Source organism: Antennarius striatus, chromosome 9 (genome assembly GCF_040054535.1).
Source record: "Antennarius striatus isolate MH-2024 chromosome 9, ASM4005453v1, whole genome shotgun sequence".
In the NCBI taxonomy this organism is placed as follows: Eukaryota; Metazoa; Chordata; class Actinopteri; order Lophiiformes; family Antennariidae; genus Antennarius; species Antennarius striatus.
The window spans coordinates 23186050-23209311 of record NC_090784.1 but is presented as its reverse complement, the minus strand read 5'-3'; the positions used below and the strand labels follow the sequence as shown (position 1 = coordinate 23209311).

Genomic DNA, 23262 nt, shown 5'->3' with positions numbered 1-23262 from the left:
CCCCAGTGACGGACGGACGCCCGACGGGACCATCCTGACAAGTCCGGATCAGAACGAGGAACCCTGAACGGAGTACCGGACCCGAACCCCCCCTCACAGGACTCCCAGCGTACCCCATTCTCTCGTTCTGCCTCCTACTCGTTTGCCTAAAACCCCCAGCCGCGTCTCTCTTCCTTCCTGTTGCCTCCTGGACGTTTTTTTTTTTTTTTTTGCCTTCTGTGATCTTCTGAACTGAGTGGATTTACTTTTCTCCTGTGGCGGACCATGGGGCCAGGGTGGAGGGGTGCAGCGGGGGCCCCGGGGGTAAAAAGAACCGCGGGGAGCCGGTACCTTCTGGTGACGCTGCTGCTCCTCTGTGGTTTCTGGAAGGCTCGCGCTCAGACTGACGATGGCAAATCTGTTTACTTCTGGGAAACAGGTAGAGCTGCTCAACCTCTAATTAGAGCTTAAATCTGATCCCTTGTTTTACATATGGAGCCTTAATGACGGCGGCTGGTGTTGCTATGCTGTGTGACCTACCACTCGCGCAGTGGGACGCCAAACGCGCTTTTTTTCACCTCGTTATATACGGCAAACGTTGTGAGGACTTTTGCGAACCCTTTAAATCACGCGGAAAGATTAACTTCCACGTGTCAACGACACCTCCAAATGAAACCGGTCGTCTCGCGCATTTATCATTTTGAGGTAAACGAACTTCAAAAAGACGCGTGCGCTTGAAAAATGACCCAGAAATCTACAGTAGCGCCGTCTCCTCGGTGCGCGCGGCGCGCGAGGCAACGGTGATCTGTTTCTTACGGGATTACTTTCATCTCCCCGAGTCGAAGGTGACGCAGCGTTATTGAAACGGTGTGCGTTACGGCGTGAGGGATGAAGTATGTGAGGCGCCCAGGGATGGTTGCACATCGTGTAAAATTGTGCACGATGGTGCGGTGATAGTATTCCTTCTCCTTTCCCAGGTTCTGCTGGGAATGTAGCTCCAGCAGGGAGAAGTTTAATGACTAAACAAGACATCGACATAAATTTTGCTGCCATCATTTCTAATAAACGCGGAGAAAACGACTCCCTGCTGCCTTGAAAAAAAAAAGACGTAAATCAAAAAACTTAGAGGAAAAAGCTCAGAAAAGGTTCCTCGTTTTCCTAAAAAAAGGAAAACGAGGATCACCTAAGAGCTGACTCCGCCCATCCGGCTCCGCCCCGCCGAGCTCCGGCCCCTGTTTGACGTCTCCCACGTCTCTCTTGTGGTTCTGCATCTTTAAAGAGGATGTAGCTGACTAAGGAGATTAAAGAAGCGAGGATTTAACAAGCCAGGAAAGACGGCTCCGGGGACGAGCCTGGAGAAAGAGAAAGGCAGAGCGATGCTCTGCAGTCCAACTTAACCTACATCCGCCCTACTGTAGGTCACCGCGATTACGCCTCGCTCCCACGCTACGCCGCCGCTCCCCCAACGCCGTGCATGCTCCATCAGGAGAACTCTCCAGGCTTTGATATGTAATCCAGTGTTTGGAGTTTGTTCACTCCTTTAATAATGAAAGGTAGGGCATTGATTTCAGCCCCCGGGAGTCCTTCCTCCTCCCGCGCCTCCTCGGTTTGACGATTGTCTACAGAGTATTAAAATCACACAGGGCAATTTAGGGGCTTTGAATCCCAGCTCTTTTCATCAAAATGAGATTATGTTTGCACAAGATTTGCATACTTTTACTTGCCAATCGAAGCTTTTAAAGAAGAACAACAACACACGCGCATAAAAAGTGGTGTTGGTGCACATTTGCCGAGTGTGCAGAGGAGGGAATATTCTCGTGGCAAGCAATGCTGGGATGTTTTGCATATTGATGAGTCGAGCTGAAATGCAACCCCTGTCTCGGGTAAGACTGTGGGGGAATCAGGCTGGCGTTTGCTTTTATTGCCTTCTGTGGAAATGTGATATATCTGTTTGGGAAGGTGGGAAGTTCAGCGCCGTTTTCACGCTTCTACCCAAAACGAGGCTGGTGGAGACGACCGTCTGAAGGTGGCGGCTGATGAGTGGGGGGGACCGATGAGGGACGCTGGTTCTCGGTGATGAGGGTGAAAACCACTCGCCACGCTTTTCCACCCGGAGTGATGGGGGGCATTGCAGAGAGTTCGTCTCCCCATCGGATGCTATTTTCACACTCTTGTCACTTCCTCTCATCTGCGCACTCCTCTTCCTCTACATCTTTATCGCGCCGTTTCTGTCTGGCGCTCACATTCTGCAACCCTGGTTTGAGATTCACAGCTTTTTCACCCCCAATCAGTGCAGTGAAAAAATAAATTCCGAAGTCAATCTCATCCGTTGCTAGGGGTGACCGTCACCGCACCTGGATGATGGTTGTGTACTTTGGAGCGTCTTAATGCTTGCACAGCAGGTGCGTCCTTCCTGTTCTGGTAGCGTCACCGTGCTTCATTAGCCTAGCGCCGGCGATGCTGCGGCGCCACGTCTGTCGGAGGGTAAATCAATTACAGGTGGTAACTGGGCGAGGGTGCGTTCAAGGAAGTCTAGAAAAAAGACATACAGTGGCATCTTCACTACGTTCTCCGTATGCATTTGCATCAACAGGTTTTAAATCATGCGTCTGCCCCCTTTGCCCCTCCCGCATAATCTTTCATGAGGTCCAGATTATGGGTCCAGATTACGCAGGAGTCGCCTCTGGCCTCTGATCACGCTAATCCCATCACACTCGCTGTCTCGCCTCATTAGACCAAATCAGCACACGTCTCACCTTCCAGGCGTCGCCGGAGTCGTGACCCCATCCAAAGACTCCTTCTGACAGGTGTGAGTCATTAAACACGCAAGTCGTGGAGTTTAACTGATTCAACGTACGACCTTTGACCTCTGATTTGGTGGGACAAATAAAAACCTATTTTATTTCTTTTGAAAATTTGAATTTTTCTCAGACTCATCGAATTGGTCACCAAATATTTGTACCAATTGATCTCCTTCGCTGGACTTTCTCTGACGTTTCGGACGTTTATTGATGTTTTCTTCTTGTTCTTGACCAATCCCAGGATTCTTTGCTCAGAGCGACACCGTGTTTGCTCGCAGGTGAGCACCAACATACGCAAACTGTCCTGCACTCCTTCCTGTTTAAAAACCCAATTGTCATCTATTGACGCCAACAACAGCCAATGAGTGAGGAAGCCCTTCTTGCCTGACGTCACTCTAGATCATTTCATTGGAAGAACCCAATAAAAATACTGAATTGACAAATTCTTATTGCCTCTAAACAAGTTTTCTTCTGTTTTCTTTGACGTTCTTCAACATGGAAACAATCGCCTTTAATCTTACCTTTGATTTGAGTATCGTAGAACTCTTTCCACCGATAGACTTCAAACTTTCCGTGTGACTTCCTAGAGGTTTGTTCAACATTGATATGTTCACAAACGCTCCACGTCACGCACCGTCAGGAGCGTTGTTTTCTCTGTGTTTGCTGCTGTGTATTTATTGATGCATCCTCACGTCCTTCTCTGCTGCGTTGATGAAACGCAGTGTTGCCACGGTGTTTCGTGGGTCGTAACGCCGCTAACATTAGCTAACCCTTGGCCTTTACTGGTGGGATCTGCGTCAGCTCTTCCACGATTTGTTTATCTTATAATTAGTGATGTTGTTTGTCATGATAAGACTAAAGTTACTAATTAAATCCATTATCCGTCTCATGAATGCCGTTGTTTTATTTGCCGATGTGTTTTTCCGCCGTGGTTTCAACGCTGGGACAGAATTGGGGCAAATATTCACGCGACCACCCGGCAGTGAAGAGTCTTCGCTGGCGTGATCGGACTCATTTTACCCTGTGGATGATGCCAACTGTACTTTTCGCCACTCACCACAATGCCTGTGGGTTTACGTGTGTGTGTGTGTGTGTGTGTGTGTGGGCGTGTTGGAGTACCTCTACATTTGTCGGCAATGCATCTCTAATGATCTGTCACTTTGCAGCCAAAGTGAAGCTTTATTCCTTCGTGGTCAATACAGGAGAGATCATTCAGCCTCCGGCGCCCCGAACGCGAAGCGGTGTGTCACCGATGTCACCTTTCAATGCTCCGGGGCACAGCAACAAGCAATGACAGGCGATTGTTAGCCCGAGACTTTCCCGCCTTCCGATTGACACTGGCATTGAAGGATGTCGCCCTCGCCCAGGGTTGTTAGTCTCTCTCCCCACAATCACCTGCTATTACGGCGTCCTCAACGAAGACGGCATCCAGGAAGTTGAAGGCAAACACGTGTGACGGGTTCACAAGTTCAGTCCAGCCGAGACAAGGTCATTATTACGGGAAAAAAAACACCTTCGGCCAAACTGAGGAAGGAAAGCAGGAGAGGTTGGATTGAAAGATGGATCTCCCGTTGGGGCGTTGATTGATAGACCTGTTTGTTAGCATCATCTGCGACTGGCTCAAACAATTTTGGTCTTTTAAAAAAAAAAAAGCATCCCTAATCGATTGTCCTTGACTCACCCAATCGTGACTCATCATTCCAATAAAAGCCGGCGTCCCTGTGTTGCCTGGAAATCCTTTGCTATAAAAAGCTCTGTGCTAATACCTGTGTACCTGCGTGACGTCTGCTAGCTGTCTCGAACTCATCCAGGAGCAGTCATGTCACTTTGATACCAACAGGAATGCAACCAGATTCTCCTCCAATCATAAGATCCCTGTGAGATTTCCTCATTTTTACGACTTCTATGACCCTCTATGACCGTAATTAGCATAGACCTGAGGGCAAACTAGAGACTGTGAGGTAATTGGGCAGCCAATGTTTAAATTCCTTGGCAACCGGCAACAAATTTAGGTCATGCATATAAATTAAGACAATTTCCTTGGGATTTTCATTTTTCATTACACAGTGTGCCACCGGGTTTTATTCTAATTCAGCCGGCCGGTGTTTTTGTTTTCATTTTAGGTTCAGTTGGAGTGGAAATGGGGGCTAATGGTGCGTTGTGAGTGTGTTTGGCCCTAAAACCATCAGAACACACCAAATACGACGGGGTAGCATGACCCCCCTCTTGAAACCCGTCACATTTGACCCAGACTGAGCTTGGTCTCCATCCATCCGTTGGAGAAAGATGCCAGTTTGTTTCATCTAAATGACAGAGCTTAAACTAAAACCTGGCGATTACTGATACAGGAGGGACGGCGGGATTAGAGATTACTTTCCATCCCACAAAAAAACTTTATTTAGAATGACATAAGAGGATTCTCCCTGCCTTTTTCTGCCACATTCAACGTGTTTTTCCGCCAGGCGTGGAGTCATCCTCCCTCGGCGCCAGCTGGATGCTCGTGGCGTGAGCAAACAGATCAGCGTTAGATTTGTGTTCCGAGAGGATGAAAAACATGACAGAAAAGTCTGACCTACACAGTTTTTGTGCACTAAATTTCTGCAGGGTCACGACTCGTGTTTTAGTCGCTGATGATCCTGACGCGAAAGGCGACGGTGAAGAGGCTCTTATGGTCGGAGTCGCGCCTAAAAAAACTGATCGAGGAAAATTCTCCTGCTAGATTTCCTGGATTTCTTCCCCTAAACAAGAAGTACTGGAATCAATCTGGAACTCAAACAAATCATGGGGGCATTTTGGGGGAAACCAGGCGCTTTGGCGGTTAGGGAGTGGCATTCAAAAAGGCCCTCTGCTCCCGTGGGAGGCGGCCAGGCGGCGTTCGGCGGGCTGAGAGGAATGGCTGCCCCGTATCATTGAAGAAAGCGCTGACATTTAGCGGCTAATGCTGCTCTAATAAAGCAGAGGAGGCTCAGCAGTAAATATACTCCCATCCATCCAGCATCCGTATCGCTAATCCTCCATCGCTCCCACCGGCCACCGGCGCTCACAAACATGTTTTTGATCATCTTTTTTTGAGTGTAAAATGCGTCTTGTTTCGCAGCATTTAATGAGTAAGGGATGCTGGGTAGTTAATCATTAGACCACGTGATAAATCGCAAAAACAATCGGTTTATAATCTTCTCCGCGGTTGAGGAATCAGAGCCGTTAAATCGCAGAGAACGTTGAGTTACAATATTGTGATTTCGGTCATACGTAATCACATCGGATTCGTTCACGTTTTTGTCGCCGCCTCATTCCTGGATAGTTTCCTTCTTCCTCTCGGTGACAGAATGGCAGCTATACAGCTAATTTGATGGTGTTGATCTGCAGGATAACTTTGACCGCACTGAGCATGTCGTGCGTTCGGCTTAGTTGAGTTGGACCGCACAATAAAACTGCAGAAGTGATTAATGAAAAGTAATTACCCAGACTTCCAGAGTCTGGAGCCACGCTAGCAGCCCTTTGAGGCGGCACAGCGATGCTTTGAAATCAGTGGGCTAATATTCTCTCTGCGGTGATGCTAACAGCCAGATATTGTGCGTGTGATATCAGCCAGACAATTATGGCTGGCGGGGTTTGGATTATGAGAACCGTTGTTGTGAATGTCGTGAGTTTTGCTGGCTTTTCTTTGTAAACCCACAATTCATGGACACATTCATGCTTTTGTTGTGGTAAATTCGTTCCAAATTCTGAATTTTTTTCATGCAATATAGGTTTGAAAAAATTATAACATTATGGATCATTTTATGTGGCCCGCAAGACCAATAAAGATCAGACTATCTAAAACTAAATAGGTCAAAAGTGTGGTTTGACCAAAAACTACATTTCCCACAATGCAGTAAAACGTTGTGAACAAAGTTAAAGTCCTAACTTGTGTCTGATGTTATTTTTCTTCATTCATTGATCGTTTGATCCTGGATTGATGGAGTTCTGTGGGTTTAATAACCTGACAGATTAAAAGGATTTATGTTAGAACAGAGAAACTGCAACTGTAATGTTTATAATTTGAATACATAATAAATTCAGAGTTATTTAACATTAAGGAGTAGTTACATTTATTTGACATTAAATTGAGTTACATTTAGTTACATTTATTAGTTAGATCTGGCCCTTTGAGGACAGCTGTTATTCTGATGTGACCCCCGGTGAAAATGGGTTTGACACCCCTGATCTAGACGAAAAGTCAAAGGAATGAGAATTCCTGTCGGTTTGTTGTGTTCCCATCACCTTAAAATTTGGAATTCTGAGCTGGGAATGATGTCACAACCAGTCCTGGGTAGTTGGAGGTTGGAGGTGATGAAATTCCTCTGACATAACACTTGAAACCTTCCCAGTATAACTAGACTAGCTGTGGAATCATATCTCCTTCCGTTACGGAGTCTTCTGCTGTTTGTTTGGGAACCATTATTGATGGGCAATTTGTCGATTGCTTATTAGCTGCATTTCTAGTGCCAGGAAATGTTTATGTCTTACCAAAGATGCACTTTTTAACACAGGGTGGAAAAGGTGGTTAATTTGTAGACTTAAAAACACACAAGAACGCTCATTATGAGATCCCTAAAGTCAGCATAATATGCCTGAATTGTATAATGAAGCAGGAAGGGAGGGAGGAAGAGGAAGTGCAGACGGTTAGCAGGCATCAAAAATCCATAGGAAGGAGTTTGAGCTGAGAGGGCACAGCGTAATATTCCTTTACGCTCGTTTTATAATGAAGTAGGAATGTATAATGGAAGAAGGAGAGAGAGAGTGATGGAGTGGGAGGCTAATCATCGGTGACAACCCTCTGGATTAGAGGGAGGGCAGCAGATGGCCCCAGGGCGGGCGGGGCTGCGTGAAGATCCCGTTGGGTTGATCGGGCTAAGACACGGCTGGTCTGGAGGATCGTTCGTTTATATGTTTGTTTACCTGCAGAGAAGACGAGGAAAGCACAAAAGAACCCAACCCACGTGTTGGGTTCTTCACCGGTTTGGCGCTGTTGAAGGTGTGTAACGCTCTTCATCCTCTGACGGCAGCAGCTCCTCAAAACCACCCACACAGAGTCAGACCTGGAATCTGTCGGCCTTCCCGACAAAGATGGGTGACGTTCACCCATTCTCGTAGCACTATTTTGGTCAAGGTGACATTGAACGTGTCATGAGGTATATAACGAGCCAAAATAGAGTCCCTTGTCACTGTGACTTCAACGGTTTGATTCTCCGCCAACGAGGAAAGAAAAATTCTGCTCTTAATGCACAATGAAAGTTTGAATCTTATTTTAGTTTAGTTTTTCTATCATTTAAATGAGGAGGAGGAAGATGGAGTCTTTCCTTTCTAGCTTAAAATATGTTCCAGTTTTCTCAGAATTTAATTTATTTGCAGTTAACAGGAAAAACTATGAAAATTATTGTCTTTGAAGTTGAATATATGAAGTGGAATGACGAGAACATATAATTGAGTGTCATCTGCATAGCAAGATTGCGACTAAATAATACTTCTGCATTATTTAGCCTGAAGGTAGCAGATACAGCTGAGACTGGACCCAGAATATAAAGCCCTGGGGAGGCTGATGGGAGTCACCTGAGCATCATGGGTCAAAAGTCATGGAGAATGAGCCTACATTATTTTGTAGGTGTACTTTTGACCCCCTCCCAGGATGGCAGGTCCTGGTGTTCTAGGCTTGTTCCCAGTGCTTTTAACTGGTTGTATAACTAAACCAGAACCAATGTTTTCATCCATCCGTTGATTCAAACGTCTATTCTGTTCTGTGTATCCATTAGCTTCACTACCCATTGTGCTACTGTGGGTGTATGGCGTGGGCTTGTACACACACACACACACACACACACACACACACACACACACACACACACACACACACGCACTGAGTAAATCCCAGAAAACCCATCCTTGTAATCCGTAGAGAAAAAAGTTGGCGTTTTGTTTTCACACGTTTGCAGAATCCAGGCAGCTTTTAGCGTGTTTTAGCGGTCACACCTCCACAGTGCTAGCGTCTCACAGACTGCGTGAGCGGCTGTTTCATGTCTGATGTAGGTTGAACTGTGCAAATGTTGGTATTTGTGTTTATAGTAAAGAAACATTTCAACTGTAAATGTTTTCCCACATCAGCTGTTTCAGATCATCTATTTACGTTTACTGAACCATCAGGAGAGATTTAGTGTTATTATTATTTCACGAGTTTTAAACAGTTGCATCCTACATTTAGTGGCTGTTAGTGCTATTACAAATTATTTTCATATCTTATATATTTCAGTTATACTTTTTGCAGTGGATGCAGCTAATTTTTATGAATATTTTTACATATTTGTGGAGAAATCTTCATTCTAATAGGCCTTTATTTTGGAGGGGTATGCACTACATTAAATCTGATGTGTGTTTCGGTGTTTTTGTGGACCTCGTGCTGCGTTCCAGTCGGTGTTCGGCGGTGAAATATGCAAACGTGCTCTTGTGTAGTCACTTCTGAGACGCGCTGCGAGTCCTGTTGCGTCGGACTCCTCTGACGGGACTCGCTGGTGTAATCCATCATGTCACATGTGACCTCTGCCCTCAGAGCCACCGGCTCTTCTTCTCTGCCCTTCGTCATCCTCTATCGACACACACGTTTCCGGCTGGATGGGCCCCCAAACCCCCCCAGGATGATTTATTCTGCTTCAAATACTAAAATCCTGGTTCTGTTTGTTTATTCGAAAGTCAAGTCCGACTTTCCTACAATTTCTACTTTTTCTCACGTTACCGTGGAGACAAGTTGTTGTCAAAAGTGTCTTGTAAATTAGCGTCACCAAACTTCCCACATAAACACCACAAACTGCCGCGTCTCTTCCTCCTCATCTTCATCGCTCCGTTCCAACATGGTGAAACACAAAGTGTGACTGTGACTCACGGCTGGAAGCCCAACCCCCGGCTCTGTGATGACATCACAACTGGTCACGGGATGAAATGTGGCACGCGAACATCGACCCCCTCGGTGAAGCCTTGCATCAGTAGCTAACGTTCGCACGCTATTGTTGTGAAAGTTTCACCGACAAAACACAAAAAAAACAGCAGTTAGATATTTATTTTGTGGCACTTTGATCCGTGGAGGATAAGAGCTGCGTAAATAAAGCAGGGCGAGTTTTATTGGTCTGAAAGCTCCTCAGTTGGAGATTTTCATCATCAAACAAGAAAAAAAAAATGTCGGGAAATTGTTGCGGCGCCTCCGAGCGCTTCTCCGGAGGACATCTGAAAATGTCATCCACAGCCTTCGTGTTTACATTCTCATTTTGTTCTGAAAAGGCCTTTATTGGAGACCCAGCTGTCACATGGGTGGGGGGTTGTGGGGTGGGGGGGTTGAGGTCACTTCCTCCTACGGGCAATAAAGAAATAGCTGGTGCATGAACATCGCTGCAGACGAACCAGACAATTTACCGATATCTTATGAGAAAAAAAGCATTTTTTTTTGACCCACTAAAAAACAAATGTTAGAAATAAATTTTATTTATAATTTTATTTAGAAATAAATATTTTTTTGAAAAAGAAATTTTTTAAAGACATTTTTTTTTTACCATTTTTTTTTTCCTTCGACATCTGAAAAATATTTTTAATTGTCCGGTTGCTGTTTTTTTTTGAGCGTTGACCGTTCGTTGACCGTTCGTCACGACGTTAACCGGCGCCGTCTTGCTCCTCGGCGGCGAGCGAAATCAGAACAGAACAACACAACCCACTTCCTGTGCCGTTTGTGGCGCAGCGCGTCGGAAGAAGTTTTCATCAGCTGACAGCAAAAGGCCCGACTCAGCAACCCACAGTGTGTGTGTGTGTGTGTGTGTGTGTGTGTGTGTGTGTGTGTGTGTGTTTGTGTGTGTTTGTGTGTGTGTGTGTGTGTGTGTGTGTGTGTGTGTGTGTGTGTGTGTGTGAGACCAACAGGATTTCATACCTGTCACAGCTGTCAGTCATCTCGCCCCCCCCCCCGCCCTTCCTCCACCTCCACACAACAACCCCCTCCATCAGTGAGCGGCGGCTGACAGCTGTAGTCATGGCAACAGAGATAATATGATGACTGTATGTATGTCGGAGGCCCTGCCCCCCCATCTTTGCGACCGTACCCGTCTCACACGCGTGACGCCCCTTCAATCGGGGCGCGTTCAATGTTGGGTCGTTTTTATCGACTGAGTTCGGAGACGTCGCCGTGACGACGGTACGTTATTTTTCAAATTAGCTTTGAGGTTTTTTGAGTTGTTCTCATCGGGATCAGGTGACTCATTCATTCATTCATTTTCCGTATCGCCTTTCCGTGTTCGGGGGTCACGGGGTAGCTGGATCCTATCCCAATGGACGAGTATGAGGCAAGGGATTGCTTCAGACACGTTTCCGCTGCATCGCAGAGCCACACAGAAGACAAATAAACACTCATGGAACCCACCCCCACCTCAAAATTTAAATGTTGGAAGTTTCTTCCCTTTTCTTTGACTTTGGTAGAGAAAGATTTAAAGTGTGCAAAACTTTCCCAGAGTTCCCAGCAAACCAACCAGAAACAGATCCGAGGAATGAAGTCTTTCCCGTTTGTAGACGTAGATCTCGCGTTTCTGCAAGAAGTAAACTTGTCCTCACCCACACAGGAACATCCAGTCATCTCCACCCCCCCTCCAGGTCGGGAAAAGTTTTTCAGTCCACAAAACTTTCCGGAGAAACAAAATAAAAGTGAGTTTCAGCATTTTTTCCTAAACAACAGAAGGGAGACGGCGACTCGATTTGTCACATAAAAACACCCCCAGAGAAAACAGGAATGAAACGCTCTTCCCCCCGGGGATCCACGTCTCCGGAGGACGTAGTTTCTAAACTTCCGTTCTGAAGACGGTACTCCGGTGGCTCGCCGATGACATCACATCGGACACGCCGTGCGTTTGGCTGAACTGCTGCTTGTTAGTAATGAAGCAGGATCTTATTGACCTCAGATATCAATAGTCTTCAGCTCGGGGGCGCAGAGGACGAACGGATCGGCCGTGGAAACACCGACCGGGATCCGTTGGGATGTTTCTTCTGCTTGTGAAATGGACCACCAAGACGACAGGACCCGAACTGGGGCCCCGACGTCTGACCTCCAGATTTTTATATTTCCCTCCATTCCATCATGGAACGCCAAAGGTTGGTCAAGGACTGTTTCCAGGGCTGCCCCCCAGGAATGGGGTCACTGTTGGTTTCGTTCTTGCCAAGCGTCCGTCAGCACGATGTGTGATCATCGTGATGGAGGTTGTTGAGTTTTACTCAGTGGAAGTTTAAAAATGGTTCCCTGTTGAATTATCGATGGTCTTCAACTTTGCGTGACCTTGTTGAGCTTTTGCTGAGCAGAAGAGGAAGTTATTGTTCCTTAAATCAGTTGCACCCAACCCCCGGGTCGTGGACTGGTACTGGTCTGTGGGTCAGTTGGTACCAGTCTGTGGGTCAATGGGTACCAGTCTGTGGGTCAACTCTTGACTCCTGGGGGGTCTCTGATTTCTGGCCTATCTGCCATTCTCTCTATCTCTGTCTCTGTTCCTTGACCTATCTCTATCCCCAGTGTATTTCTTTTCCCACCCAACCAGTCAAGGTGGATGACCACCCTCCAGAGTCGGGTTCCTGCCCGGAGTTTCTTCCTCAATGGGGGAGTTTTTCCCCTCTGCCATCGCTTATGCTTGGTCTGGAGGGTTCAGTTGGGTTTCTGTCTGTTAAGCGCTTTGAAATATCTTCTGATGTGATTAAGCGCTATATAAATAAATGTTCATTGATCGTTTGATTGTGGAGATGCTTGCCTCGGTCACATGACTACCTTCTTAAAGGGGCCGCTCCGGCTGCTAACACAGAATACATTAGCGCTAAACTGGAACTCCCAAGCTAGCAAAACCAACAAGAAACAACGTTGGTGTGACGTTACGAGGACGCTCCTAATAAAGTTGATACAAATTGGATTCACCTTTATTATTATATTTAAAATAAAAGTTTATTCTGATCGTATTTAGTCGGATTTATCCGTCACACCTTAAAGGACGGTCCGTGACGTTGGGGACTAGTTCCTGAACTCTGCTCCATCCTGGTCCGTGTTCCTACGGTAGCCCAGAAAGGCCAAACCCTGAACATTAATTAACCTTGGGTTCTTCGGTGTGTTGGGAGACTTAATTATTGGAGGAAACACTGCATGCAGCATGGTTTCTGCTCCTGGGGGGTCCCCTGCAGGTAACATGAGTAATATTTTCCTCACTAATGATGTCGGCCTATTATTTTACCGGCCTGCATCTCATTTGCTATTAATGATGATTTTTATGACCTGGCCCCTCTGAATTGGGGGGGGGTCTTAGATCTACGGCATCGCCGGGCCGATTGCACACACAGGGATACCCAGCAGCCCCCCCCCCTCAGTTAAGCATCCCTTCATTTATTCATATGTGGTCCAATTAAGTTTTTGATTGGACGGAGGATTGGGAGGCGACGGAGGTACCGGTTGAGGACCTCTGGTCCAGGTGAAGGCCTTCAAAAGGGGGGGGGGTGTCGAACAGACAATGAAGAGGACATCAGGAACCTTCAGGAACGAACAAAAGAAACAGAATAAAACAAAAGAATCTGGGAAGGTTGTTATGGTGAATTTCCTCCCGTTTGCCCCTCTTAACTGCAGATAATCGCTCTGCAGGGAAATAGGAGCCGAAATGGAGAAACTGGAAATGCAGGAAGATAATGAGGACAATAACGGAGGAGTAGACGAACCACTTCCTGTCGTCTCTTTAAAAAAAAAACACGAAAGCCTCCAAACTGCAGCATCAGAGCTGATGGTATTAACCTTTTAGCGGCGCTCGACACCCCCTCTGTTCTTTTGTTAGAGACGATTCCCGATGCGTCTCACGTATGGGCTGACCCCTCCATTGGGGGGAATATTAGAGGAACAGCCAGAGAGACTAGAGATGATGGAACGGGAGTGAAAGAGGAACAAACGGACGGAGCGGCGTCCTCCGGGTTCTCCAAACCTCATGATGTCATGATGGAGCTTTATTGATGGCGATCAGACATCTCCAGTGGCGGGGGCTACCCCACGCCACCATCCCGATGAGAGAGTAGACCACTCTTCATTATTTCCGTTCGTCACGTTCAGTTTCTATGCGATGCTCTGATTCATCCGTCAAAGCCAGCTTGTCAGAAGCGCCGTCTGGCTTTTAAACCGCCTCCCATCAAACGTCCCTCAAAGACAGGATGTTGGCCTCAGAGCTACGCCTCTTCACGACAGACGGGGGCTTTTATGGTATAGAATCTTATTTCCTCAGAAGAGCGTAAATAAAGCGTCGGCTTAAGAATACGAGTAACATTCCGGAGTAGAATGAAAGAATAAGATGGCAGTGAGGGTCAGGGTCCGGGGCAGCGATCGACCGAGGGAGGTTTGATTTACGAAGGATTGAATCTCTGCAGTGTCGTTGGGGGTCTCTCATGCCGACGTTATTGGCTTTAATAATACGAATACCTCCAAGAGGAAGAGGAGGCGCCGTGAAGGGGGTCACAGATTTAGATTTCCTTCTTCAGCCGCGTCGACCGACCCCGATTTGTTTCCGATTTGTTCTAAACCCCAACCGGGCCCTCGGTGGCGCCGCCGTGTTTGGCTTTGCCACTAAATGATTGAAAGGTTAAGAGCCTCGCGAGGTAAACACTTGGCAGCGCTAAAGGCTAATTTAGTTCTACACTTGCAGCAGAGTAAACACGACCGGATGAACGAGCCCTCGACGGCAGAAACACCGACAGAAAGATGATGTTTCTGCTTCAGGGAGGTGATTTTATTCAGACGGATGGAAGCCGTTCTCACGTTTAAGCAAAGCTAGCTCAGAGGATTAGCCTGATTGTGGTCACGTGGTAGCAGATCTTTATGCTAGAGTTATAGCCAAGACTTTTGATGCTATGCTACACTCCAATGCGCTTACACGCTAACGTGGTATCGAGTCTATGGCGTTATAAACCCACACTTGAACACAACCTGACTTTCTCGTCCCAAATTCAGAGCCTGCATCAAATGGTCTACGTATAACCATAAAGACACTGACTATCTGGACTGTCTGACACTCTCTGTCTCTGTCTCTCTCTCTCTGACCCTGTCCTTATCTTCATTTTATTTCTTTTCCATCCAACCGGTCAAAGCGGATGGCCGCCCAAAAGAGTCTGGGTCCTGTCCGGAGTTTCTTCCTCAATGAAGGAGTTTTTCCCCACCGCTGTCACTTATACTCTGGAGGGTTCTGTAGGGTTTTTCTGTCTGTTAAAACACTTTGAAATGTCTGTTGTCATGATTAGCGCTATACAAATAAAACTTGATTGATTGAACTTGATTGACATTTGTTCCCAAATTGCGTTGTTGTCATGGGGACTCCTCTGTGGACACCGACAAACGAACCCTCAGCGCCCATCAGCACTTGGACCCACCCCTCAGAGGGAGTCATCAGTTAGCCTGTAGCGTCATGCTAACACATGCCAAACGTTTGCTCACTTTTCTCCCCGGAGATTACGGCGTTAAGCCATATTTAATGGATTGGGCGGGCGCTCCCCTCGCCCCCGGCGTCCTGATCCAGATGTTTCGAGGGGATGGATGAAGACGGGGAGGCGTCTGTCGGCGGTCCTTGTTCAATCACAGATACAGAGAAGCTATTATCTCACATGTACGTAATCGTATTGTGTTGTCTCTGTGAAATAAACCGTTTGACTGAACTGACAGCAAACGAGGAGGAGGAACGACGTCTTGGTGGTTATTGATGACGACAGCGTGTCGAGCCGTACGTACAGAACCGGCCCTTCTTGATTGGATCTCAACCGGCGCGATCTTTAGTGCGGTATTAGGAGCTAATGTATACCTGCATACAAGCTCCCATCTCCCATCCGTGTTGGGTGATCACACGCTCCACCCCCTCCCCCCCATCCTCTCATGTTTACCTGGAGCGCCGCGGCAGCGAAATCAAAGGCCGGAAGCAGAGACTTGTGCGCTCATTTATCTTCACGCCTTCACATGGAGTGTGGTGGTTTTTTACAGCTCTCACCCCCCTCCCCCCCAGTGTGATCACAGCTCTCTGCGTTTGTATGCGTGTGTTTGCTCGAACCTCCGACCTCCCGATCCATCCGGGTGACATTCATCCCGCACCTCGATGCGAGCGGTCCATTAGCCCGTCGCGTGGCGCGGTGCGGCGAGGCGAGCGGGAAGGGTTTTCATGCCCTGGCTGTTCCTTGAAAGCTTTGTTCTTTTTTTGGCGGCTAATTTATGGAGGATAGCGAGGCAGTCGGTGGCTCATTTATACGTAATGATATTCCTTGTGATGCCACTTCTCGTTATCTCTGCTCTCGCTGCGAGGACAGGGTGTGACTAAGTAGATCAGATGAGAACGGCGTGATGAAATGCGTCCATCGTACAGGTGGAGTTCTGCCCCCACAGGGTAGGCAAATTTATTCTTCCTGAACCTTTTAGGTACCTTAGCCAATCACAGCTCAGTTGTGATGTCACAATTTGCATAAGATTGTTGACGCACCTGCGATGCGCTACAATGTGCTAGTGATGCAAATCGACGAAAATGAAGCATGAAGTACGAATAACAACTAGAAGTCTTTTTTTTAAGTGAAAGAGGCAACAATGATAAATAACAATTATTACTCCGTATCTTTCATATTCAAGAAAAGAAAATATAAAATTTTCAGATCAAAAAGGTCCTTAAATCTGACTTTAGTACCATGAATCCACATTTCACATAGAAACTGACAGGTTTTTGAGATTTTAATGTTTTCCGGCTCATTTCAATAAATGATAAATGATTGCATCTTTTCTGGGCATCCGTTTCGGGGTAAGAAGATGCATAGAATATAAATTGCGACGTCACAAGTCGAAAGTTAATCGAAAGGCTAAAGAAAAATAAATTTGCTGGTTGGTCACGTATTTTCACTCCGATTGGACCGTATTTGGCGTCACTGTTCAGACAAGTTGTCCCTTTGAAAAATTTCTACAAGATGGGCCGAATCAATTTTTTATATTTATTGTGTTTTTCTCATTCATGCGCTCCACTTTCAGGGTGATTCATCCTGCTTTCACGCTGAATACAAACACACTAACACCCACTAACATCTGTTTTTTGTTCTCAGAAATGCCAACACGATCCTGACATTTTAACCGGCGATTAAAACGATGTAATCGTCCTCTTGTTCTTTGTATTTTCTCTGTTTTACTCTCACCGTTTACTGGATGGTTCAGTTTATATTTAGACTTGTCTGAAAGCTTCGGGGACAGCCAATCACATGGCTGGACCGCAGCCATCTCTCAGTGGATCGGGTCGCTGGAGATGTTTTTATAGACGTGGTTCACCCCGTCTGCGGTGCCGGGTTCGGCCCTCGGAGGCCCGATGAGGAGTCCTTCACTTCCAAACGAGACGCCTGAGTCGGTGGAGGCGGTTAGGACGTCTCCTGGCGCCTTTGTTTGGAGGGTTTCTGGCAAAGTGTCAACTAGGAAGAAACCCCGGCGAGACCCAGAGTCCCCTGGAGGGATTGTAGATTTCACCTCACCTGGAAACACCCAGGATCCCTCAGGAGAAGCAGGAAGTGTTTGTCTGCTTCCACCACCACCATGAATGAGTGGAAATAGATGATTTTATCTCGATGGTTTGATTCTTTTTTGCTGTAAACTTGACAAATTCCCTCCCTTTGATTGATTATGCTGTTCTTTTATTGAACTTTTGATGCGTGATGATCGTGTCAGTAGGCGCTCGCTGAAAAATGAAGAAACAGTCGGTATTTCAGGAGAAATCGCTTCCCTTTCTGGGTTTCGTTTGAAATAGAGGCTGTCGTGAAGATGCAGGGGTAACCACGGCAACCCCTTGTCCTCTGTCCCCCGGCCTCCCTGTCAGCATCCGTCTGGACAGATAAGGGAAGGGAACACGACGGCTCCGACTTTCGCTTCTTGCACCGGCGCTGATTCATCCATCATTGATGGAGACCTTTTCAGAACTTGTTCCTCACATCGTCTGGATGTGTTCTCTGATGAGAACCAGCCGCCGCTTCCTGCCGTTCCTGTTTACCGGTGTCGTCAGCAGAAGCCGGATCCCTATTTTTAGCAGATTTTCCCACGTTTGAAATCCTGTTTTCACACCAGACTTTGCTGAGAAAGTGTGAGACAACCATTAAAACCAGTCCTGCTGTGAACCGTTCCAGATCTTGAAGGTCCTGTTTATTTATTCCAGGACAGTTTGCATCTATTATAAAGGATTCCTCCTCTTCTTCTTCTTCTTCTCACCGTCGGGCGTGTCCTGTTAGCGTGTCATCCCTCTTCATGTCAGCCTATCTTCTTCATCCTCCTGTCGAACACCAACTGCCCCCATGTCTTCTTCACTACATCCATCCACCTTCTTATTGGCCTTCCTCTTGCCCTCTTTCCTGGTTCAGTTTATAGCCGATTATTAGAAAGAGTAACGATCTTATCGTGAACTAAACTCAACAATAAATGCATTGGCATCTTTTAAATCCACCAGTTACAATGTTAATATACAGTAATCCCTCATTACTGACGGTTAGCGAGTTCCAGGACCACCCGTGAAAAACGACATTCCGCGATATTGTGACACTTAATGCTATTTACGGTAATTTAAATGTTTACGAACCCTCCCCATACTGATACTAAACCACCTTCTATCTGTATTACCTTTTCACACACTCGGATAGACTGTTTCTTGAAATGACCCCTTCTTCCCGTGTTGTTCTCCTCGTTTTCCGATGACACATTGTCGTTATGCCGGAACCTTATTTAACGGCTGCCATCGTCCAACATTTGATAGTCGATATTCTGAGCAAGGAAAGGATTTAAAAGTGACTCAATACTCCAACTTATATGAAGAGTTTTCGCTGGAAAACGGAGCCGAGGCTGGGGAGGGACTTTTGAAAGCTGGAAATCTCAGCGACCGGTGAAGCAAATATAGAACAGGATGTCAGTTTGTGGTAGAAGACTATCGGACGGGTGATGTATAGTCTCTTAAAGGGGATCCACAGCTGTAATGTCTCCTGACATTTATCATCAGGATTAATGACGAGTTCCCAGAATTCCTAACATTTATGAAAGTCCGTAAATTCACCACAGAATTAATCGCCAAAATCTTTTCTACGTCTTTTCTCGGTTCTTTATATCACTTTGCTCTCTGTGAACATTAGTTATAGACGAACACATTTGCAGCCAATCCTCTCAGCCCCGGCTTACAGTTAGCATATGTGTCCAATCACGCGGCTTCGCCTGCCAGATGGAGGCGATGGCAGCTTCTCCCGCGCTGAACAAGCTGCTGTTGTCTGATATATGTGCATCTAAAGGAGGGAACAAACAGCTTCCTGTTTGTGATTGGTCCTCTGGTCGGGTCTGTTTCATGCAGTGAAGTCACATCTAGAAGGTCTCGTCTTTAAAGGAGTGGCATCCAGTCCCAGGAGGATGCTAGCAGGTTGCTAATAGTCTCCTTCCGGATGCTTATTTCTGCTGAGAGACGTGAGGTTTCCTGCTGCTTAGAGTCTGTTTTGACGAAACCTTCCGTCGGCTGTTACCCATCTTCCCCGACACTCGGGTGATTTTTAATAACGTCTTGACACATTGACAAATTCAATGCCTCTGACAAAAATGAGAAGCAACAGTCTCAGAAAATTGAATGGCGAGACCTTTACACCGAGGACAGGCGCGAGTTTCCCACCACCGTATCCGTCCTGTCGTCACCATTAATATCCTAGCAACTGTTTCCCAGGGGCTCCATCATCTACCCCCATCTAGCCAATTAACAAGCAACGGAGGGTGTGAGGGGACGGTCAGAGCCCGGCTACAGGTCGGTATCCACGTCCCAGCTGCTTCCGAAGTGCGCAGGTGGCGTCCATCTCCATGTGTTAATTCACGCTTCCTTATTTGATTAGGTGTGACACCGCGGGGGTAAAAGATGGCCGTCTAACTCTGGCCACCTGCCCGACGTGAAGCTGTTTCTGCTTCAGTCGCCGTCCTGAAAAACATTGAGATGGCAGATATACAAACTGATCTTGGTCCAGTGAACCATGGTTAGCCTTTCACTTTAAGGCTGGTCCCACAGATCGAGACGAAAAAGTTAATAAAGCTTTAGTTTGACTGAATTAATTAAGAGACAACACCTTAACTCATCGGCTGCCAGCATTTCGCAGCATTTGTTCTCCTCTGGTGGACTTTGTTTCTGTTCTTGACCGATCCCAAGATTCTTTGCTATGAGTGACACCGTGTTTGCTTGAAACGACTTACGCAAATTTTGTTGCATCGTAAGTTGCCGCAGCTTCTTCATCTTCCTCTGATTCTCAATCCTCTGTTCCGTAACTTGATCAGTTGCCATGACGATAAATTCCCTGATCTGAAGCCTGATTTTCACTGATGAGCTCCTCCAGATTGTCCTTGTTGAAAAAAGTAATTGACGTCGACAGACGTCTGCAGACGTCGGTGAATGAGTTAACAACATTCTGTCTTTCTCCAAGTCAACACATTTGAAGTCAGAGATGTTTTGCGTTAAATATTTGTTGTTGATAATATTGACAAAATCTGCAATGTTATAAAAGGTCCCCAACAATGACACCCGTTGGCTAGAGGTAAGATCTTAAGCCCGAGCCCGAGTCCAAGCCCGACCCAAAATTCGGGCCAGGTCGGACACAAAGAGTAAGTAATAATGTTCGGGTCGGGTCCGGCTTTAATACCCTCAGGCTCGGGTCGGGTCGGGTCGGGCTGGGCTGGATTTTTTAGGCCCGATCGTACCTCTGCCTTTGGCGAAGCTAATGATCTCACCCACTAGGCTAACCCTAGCGTACACAAACTCTCTCGCTTCCTGTCCGGGAGACAACTTCCTGTCTAGCAGTGGCGTTCACTGTGGGATCATTGGATCCTTCTTGATCCGTTGGAGTCTTTCAAATATTCTCCAGATCAAACCCCCCCCCCAACCCTCCCAACGCCATCCAGGAGCGAGGGCCTTGGTGTGCCTCCACAGTTTGACAGCTACTCACCGCTTCTGTGAAAGACAGACGTTAACGTCGACGTTGCTTTCATCTCCAAGGGATGCCGGGAGCATCGCTGCCGTTCCGTTGGCGCCGAGGACGCCTGCCGAAGTCGCCATGAATTATTCAAAGCTCTCCATGTTGACACTGAGCTTGTTGTGCAGCATTTCTTTATCCGTGAGGTCCCCACGAGGAACTCACGACTGTATTCTCTAAGATTTGGGATGGGAAGGGGACTGTATTCGCAACTGAGCGTCAAAACAAAGGTTGCCGTACTGTATTCCGCGTTACTTGTGATATCCGTGCAGATGCTGCAGAAAACGGCTTCTTTTCACTCAATCAAGTCAGACTGACTGATTCAGACAAGTGAGCCCAAGTCTCTCTGGTATGATACGCTCACACCTCCACACGCGTAGGCATTGGCACAAATTAGCGCAAGCAAGAGGCTGGCGTCCTCTGGGAAAGGCAGCTGTCAGTCTTTAGATCTATTCTGGGCTTTGGGAGTCTTCACACAACTGGAGGAGTGAAGGAGCCTGACAGGTTTTATAGTAATCAATCATCTGTCCCTCGACTCTTTGGCAATTTGATACCGGCGCTGACAAAGAGAAATAAAAAGAGTCGGTTATTGAAGGAGATCAGAGGCGAACGTTGGGTTCATCCTTCAAAAGGAGGAACTTTTCATATCATTATGGGTGGGATATAAACAGCAGATAACAGAAATATCTTCATCTCATCCCAACATGTTGAAACATATCTTCCCCTGCCCTTCCTCTTTGTGTCCGCCCCCCCCCCCACTCCGATCGCCAACATGCTATGCAATTATAGCCCAACATCCTAACAAGACCTCCCGATGGACTGCCATTCAGTGACGCTGTCAGTTTGGTGGCTGAGATGGTTGGAAATGTCTCATTACGCCGCCGAGCGCAAGCAGCAGAAACTCGTCAACGAAGCCGAGTTAACTCTGTGTGAACCGTCCTCCCCCCCTGAAAAGCCATTAAAAAAGAATAACCCGGGGGGGGGGCGCTGCCCCCGTCTCCCTGGGATGAATAAATTACAGTTGGTGCTTTTACAGAGAGAACAGGTGAGGAGGTTTGCGGGAAGTTCAGAGCATTGTCCGAAATGTTGGAGGTGTATTTACGGGTTGTTCTATATGCCGACGACGAGCCACTTTTACTCTCAGTCGGGAAAAGAAATTTATTGGCGGAAAGATGTTTGAAAAACAAAAAGATGAAACAAAAACCAAATATTTCTGCTCCAATTAAGACGTGTTTTAGTTTCACCTTCATATCCTGTGTTTTCATCGCGATTGCGAAATGACGGCGAGCTTAAAAAGACTCGACAGAAGGCGGTGGGTCGATGGAGGTGGAGGTACGATCAGTCTGTCTGCTTTGACCTGCTGTGTGTGTGTGTGTGTGTGTGTGTGTGTGTGTGTGTGTGTGTGTGTGTGTGTGTGTGTGTGCTGTGAATCAAGCTTGGCTCTGATTTCCGTGTTCTCCGTCCAACACCTCCCACATCCCGACTGCAGCCAAATCAGAGTCCAAGAAGGAGCCCCCGTAGGCCCTGAAAAGTGGGACTGCACCTCGAGAAGTTCAGCAGCAACTGGGCTAGAAGTGTTGATTTCTTACATTCAGTACACTCATCTAATCGGGCCGAACCAGAATCACCGCCCCCCCCAATACACACACACAGTTACTGAACAACGTGACAGGCGTGTATTCTCCACCACCGTTGGGTCTTTAACAATGGCCGACTTCATTCCTTAAAATTTTAAACGTTAACAAATTTAACTTCACGTCTTCACGCAACTGTTAGCATAGCTGTTAAGCTAGAAAGTGTTGTTGGCTATTGCGCTAACATGCTTGATTTATTTGTCTGAACATTATTTTTGAGCCCCTGTTGTTGCGATGTTGGGTTGATTTTTGATTGTTTCTTTCTGTAAATCGAAGCTCAGTTGAAGCAGAATAAAAATATTCTGGTCTGAACTCGTCGCAGGAATCCGAACCGCCTCTGTGGGATTATGGGATGCATTGGAGACGGGGAGTCACACTGATGTGATAAAGCTGGACATCCCATGTCGGCGTGTTCTTATTGAGAATGTCATTTATCTTCTGGCGTTACTTCATATATGCCACCAGCAGGTACACAATAAACCAGGCTAATAAGAGCATAAAGGAGCTGCTAATTTTCACACTTTGTTCACCATTAATCGTTGGTGATTATTTTGCGTGTTTTTAAAGCGGCTGCTGCCGAAATGATCCTGATTGTTGCTGCATCTCCGGAGAGCTAATTTTAAACCTCTCCTTTTAGCAGGCGAGGCAGCAGAGTATCCCCGCTCTCACATTCCTATTGGATTGTGATGTAAAGCATGATGCATTGTGGGAGGTGGTAATCTAATCCCCGATGCTGGCACTCCTGAGGGTGAAAAATCTCACCGTGTGATTGGAAAATTTATCTTAATACAGTGACAGCTACATCATCAAGC

The 23262-nt window shown here is 46.8% G+C and overlaps 1 protein-coding gene across 1 annotated transcript in view; it reads left to right on the top strand.

Moving 5' to 3' along the window:
• The first annotated feature begins 262 nt into the window (after window positions 1–262).
• thsd7ab (thrombospondin, type I, domain containing 7Ab) overlaps window positions 263–23262 on the top strand; it is a 129771-nt gene continuing 106771 nt past the window's right edge. Inside the window, exon 1 of the mRNA XM_068323725.1 lies at window positions 263–418. Within this exon, the coding sequence (XP_068179826.1) occupies window positions 265–418 (154 nt within the window). The 5' untranslated portion in view covers window positions 263–264. The remainder of the gene's footprint in view (window positions 419–23262) is intronic.